This window comes from Octopus bimaculoides, chromosome 16 (assembly GCF_001194135.2).
Source record: "Octopus bimaculoides isolate UCB-OBI-ISO-001 chromosome 16, ASM119413v2, whole genome shotgun sequence".
NCBI lineage: Eukaryota > Metazoa > Mollusca > Cephalopoda > Octopoda > Octopodidae > Octopus > Octopus bimaculoides.
Window position 1 is genome coordinate 48,332,907 of NC_068996.1, and position 4,578 is coordinate 48,337,484.

Below are 4,578 nucleotides of genomic sequence, written 5' to 3' on the forward strand. Positions count from 1 at the left end.
ATTTATTAGCGAAGTCTCATATAAAATTATTATTTTTTTTTTAATCTTGAAATTAAATGGTTTTGATTTACTGTCAGGTGACTTTTGGCCAACCCTGTATATTGTTCAAATTTATAGAAAACAAAAGATGAAAACAGGTGAGGGAACAACAAGCAGGTGTATTCGTTTAATGCTCAGGAAGAATGGAAAAGTCTTTGACGTTTTGAGCCTACACTCTTTGACAAAAAGGATTGAGCGAGGAAAAAATGGAAAAAAATGAGAAAAAAAAAAACGGAGAGAGAGAAAAAATGTGTAGGGATTAACTGTTCAACACACACACACACACACACACAAGACATTAAAAATAAGAATGGAGAATTATTCATTCTCAAAAGCTTGTTTATTACAGTATTATACACAATACATCCATGTTAAATCTATGTCCAATACGTGTTTCTACTGCAAAAATATAAGATGTTGCATCCTGTTGGTTCAAATGCATTATTAGTTCATCCAAGATATACGTATCCATGCAGCCTTATTCAAAGTCTTAGTACTACAGATTTTTGAAGCAAACTGAAGAGTTCGGTTTTTAATAGTCTTGTATAATTTAGGTGGGGGATATGTGTGGTTTGTGTAGAAGATAGCAGAGGTCATTGTGAAAGACAATAGGGCAATAAAGTTTGTTATCACTTAAACCTAGTGTGATCCTTAGAGTGCCATATCATATTTCACAACAATCTTTGCCATCTTCTACCTTAACTGCACATATATACCCCACACCTAAATTATACCTACAATAAAACCACCAAATACTAAAATATCCAGTTTGCTTCAAATACCCATAGTTGTAACATCTTGAATAAAGCTGCATGGATACATGTACCCTGGATGAACTTATAATGCATTTGAGCCAACAGGGTGCAAATGGATGCCTCAACTTAGGATATCTATGCAGTAGAAACACGTGTCAGACAGAGATTTAAAGCAAATGTATTGTGTATGAAACTGTAATAAACGAGCTTTTGAGGATGTATGATTCTCCATTCTTATTTCTAATGTCTTTAATATACACACTGTTTACCGTATAAAATTCAAAGAAGCAAACTCAAGGTTTACCGTTTGGGTGAATTACCACGTACTTGTTTACCTTAAACAATTTCCTGTTGTTTTACATCATTCGGTGTGGTTAACCAGAACCTTGTGGTATCAAAACGTTCCTGGAGTATTAGTGTGACAACAGGTGCCAGCACATGATTACGTGCACTGTGAGAGCTAGCAGTGACCTTCATGAGGCAGCATGCCAAATGACATCACTGTGTTTACATTGCAAGTTGTGAAATTTGTGTTTTTGTGATCACGTGTATACTGTGTTTGTCTGTGATTTTGTCATGGACAGGAACAAAGAGTCAATGTGAAATCTTGCAGTAAACTTGGGAAGTCTACTACAGAGACATTGAGCATGCTTTGGCAAGCTTACAGCGATGGGGCAGTGGGTTATATATGCCATGTTTCAAGAGGCATGGGTACTTCAAAAGTGGAAGAGTCCTTGGAAGACGGTGAGTGATCTGGAAGTCCTGTCATAAGCTTCACTCCCTGGAAATGTGGTAATGTACATCACAAGTTCATTCCCCGGGATCAGACTATGAATTGAGAGTTCTTCTGTGATATTTTGAAGCGTTTGAGGGAGGACATTCAGTGAAAGTGACCGGATCAATGGAGCGTGAAAAACTGGATTCTTCATGAAGACAATGCTCTTCTCACTCATAATATCCCTTCCACACCCACCCTATTCACCATATTTAACACCTGTGGATTTCAATCTCTTCCCCAAAATGAAAATGCAACTCAAAGGTTGTTGTTTTAACAGTGTTGTTGAGATCCAGAGCGAATTGCCTCAACTTGCTAACAGAAGACAACTTCCAGGCTGGATTCCAAAAATGGTAGGAACCCTTGCTGCACAAGGTGACTGTTTCGAAGGAGATGATGTTAAAACTTAGGTAAATAAGCTTTTTTAAATTTTTTTATTTTTTTTATCAAACATAATAACTAGTCTGGGAATTTTTTGATACCACCTCAAAGAGTGCTTGTAAGGTACCTACCCAGATACCAAATTCTTGTCCCTTTGTTACACACACACACACACACAAGATGTGTTTGTCCCACTACTACGACTACTACTACTACTACTATTACTTAACAACTGGTGCTGGTTTATTTATGTCACTGTAACTTAGTGTACTGGAGTTGATCTGTTAATCTTAAACCCTTCAAGCATGGCCATAGTCCATTAACTGAAACGAGTAAAAGATAAAAGAAGATAATCTATTTAAAAGAGATGTTGTTTGCTTTCATACTGGTACAGTCCCAGAAGATGAAAGGGACATAACTGTATCACAGTTAAGAAGCTCTTGTAACATTTTCCCTTTCTATTTAGTAAATGGTTACTACATGTATATACTTTAAAGTGATTTCTTTTGTGCTGTAAACCATTTACCATTTCTCTGATGTCCAGCCACCTTCCTTGGTGTCCTAAATACTTGCTTATTTTGCTTAATGATTAATCCAGCACTGAGTTGACATGAGCTTAATTTGGATTAAATTCCTGAAGTTCTTCCAATTCCACTAACTGTTTGAATTACATACTTGGTATTGCAGACACATATCATACATTCTTTATTCAATAGTTATTAAAAATGTTAAAATATTAACGCTTTATCATTTAAACTGGCCATATCCGGCTTTAATATTTTTCTTGTTTCATACTCAAATCAGCCAGATTTTGTTTCTCACACCTACCTCACAATGTCATCATCAAAATCTAGAAGCCACAAGATAATGCATAATTAATTTAAACGAGTGTGAATGAATAAGTATTACATTTGAGAGAAAAACCTGAATGCTAAAGGGTTAAATCCATGGACTTTATTTTTATTCTAAGTAAGGAAAATGGACGGAGATGGTAAGCAACTAATGAGTTTTGAGTTGCTGAGTATTTTGTAATTGTGCTAAAATAGAGGGAGGAAGTAGGGGAGAGAGAGGGGGGAGAACACTGAATATGTGATCAGATGTATTTGCATCTTGACTAGATGAATCCTCATTGATCAGTCAAATGAGTGGCTTCCAGATTGAGTCTAGGATGTTTGTAAGCAACAAGTGCCATCCCAGATTCCATCGTGCACCACATCAGGAAATTGTCATTAAACCTACTAGTTTTCAAGTTCACATTGATTATTAATTGGAGTAGTGATATTATGTGACTAATAGAAACAAAATCATAAATACAACTTATTAAAATTACTATTTAACCACAATTTAAATATTCATATCTATCATTATATCATTTTGGGGCAGGCTGCCTGGATCAAAAACCACTATTTCCCTTCAAGTGTTCCTGTCTTATATGACATTTTTGAGATATCCCCTTTGTAACTCAACATCATGAAAGAGTTGACCAACATATATCAATCTAGGTTTGTCTGATGACATAAGAGACCCCAAAACTCATGAATCGCATAAGGATCTCTCATTTATTCATCTTCATTTTGATAACGGTCACCAGCAGTTCTTGTCTTCTGCTCTTGAATGACTGTTGACATTCTTTTACATATTTCAGTCATTTGACTATGACCGTGCTGGAGCACCGCCTCAAAGGGGGATTTTTTTTTTGCCAAAGAAATTGACCCCAGGACTTATTTTTTGTAAGCCTAGTACTTATTCTGTTGGTTTTCTTTTGCCGAACTGCTAAGTCATGGGTACTTAAACACACCAGCATCGGTTGTCAAGTGATGGTGGGAGGGACAAACATTGATACACACACACACACACACACACACACACACACACGCACACATATATGCATATGTATATAGAGCTCTCTTCTTTCAGTTTCCGTCTACCAAATCCACTCACAAGGCTTTGGTTTGCCCAAGGCTGTAGTAGAAGACACTTGCCCAAGGTGTCACAAAATGGGACTGAACCCAGAACCATGTAGTTGGGAAGCAAGCTTCTTACCACACAGCCACACCCCCGGGATATTTCCATAAAGCTCTTTGTCAGATGTTGCTTCCATGATTTGTACACCATACTGTGCACATAATACTCCAAACAGCTTCTAAATTCTTGTTTACCTACAAAGTAGTGCACATTTGAGAATCTTTGAGGTTTAGTTAGAGTTATAAGATGAAGGTGCCAAAGGGAATTAAGCGGTTTTAATTTAATTATTGATTTTATTTGTTTCCTGTTTACCTCTTTAGTTTGGATTAGCCTTGTGTTGTGAGTAGCTGAGATGCTTTCATCTCATTTCATCCACAATGAGCTAAATGCTTTGTACAAAATGCTATTCCCCTGCCATTTATAGAAGAGGCTCTAAGATTTTTGTGCCCGTATATATACATATATATATATATATATATATATATATAGTTAAAAAAAACCATAACAAAAAAACAAAAGAACAACAAAGTGAGGACGTGATATGGATAGTATTATTGGATGCTCAGGAAAGGAAACAGAGAGTGTATGACGTTTCGGGCGTAGCCCTTCGTCGGAAAGATGGAAAGTTCGGAGAATGGAAGAACGGAGAAAGAGGAAAATGGT

General features: G+C 36.5%; 1 protein-coding gene across 2 annotated transcripts in view; it reads left to right on the forward strand.

Moving 5' to 3' along the window:
- Positions 1-4,578, forward strand: part of LOC106869663 (uncharacterized) — a 77,476-nt gene that overhangs the window by 33,080 nt on the left and 39,818 nt on the right. Inside the window, exon 2 of one of the 2 annotated variants that reach the window (XM_052973740.1) lies at positions 1,850-1,994. The exons of the other annotated variant lie outside the window; for it this stretch is intronic. Within the exon in view, the coding sequence (XP_052829700.1) occupies positions 1,850-1,979 (130 nt within the window). The 3' untranslated portion in view covers positions 1,980-1,994. Of the gene's footprint in view, positions 1-1,849; positions 1,995-4,578 lie in introns of those variants that run through there. 2 annotated transcript variants of the gene reach the window in all.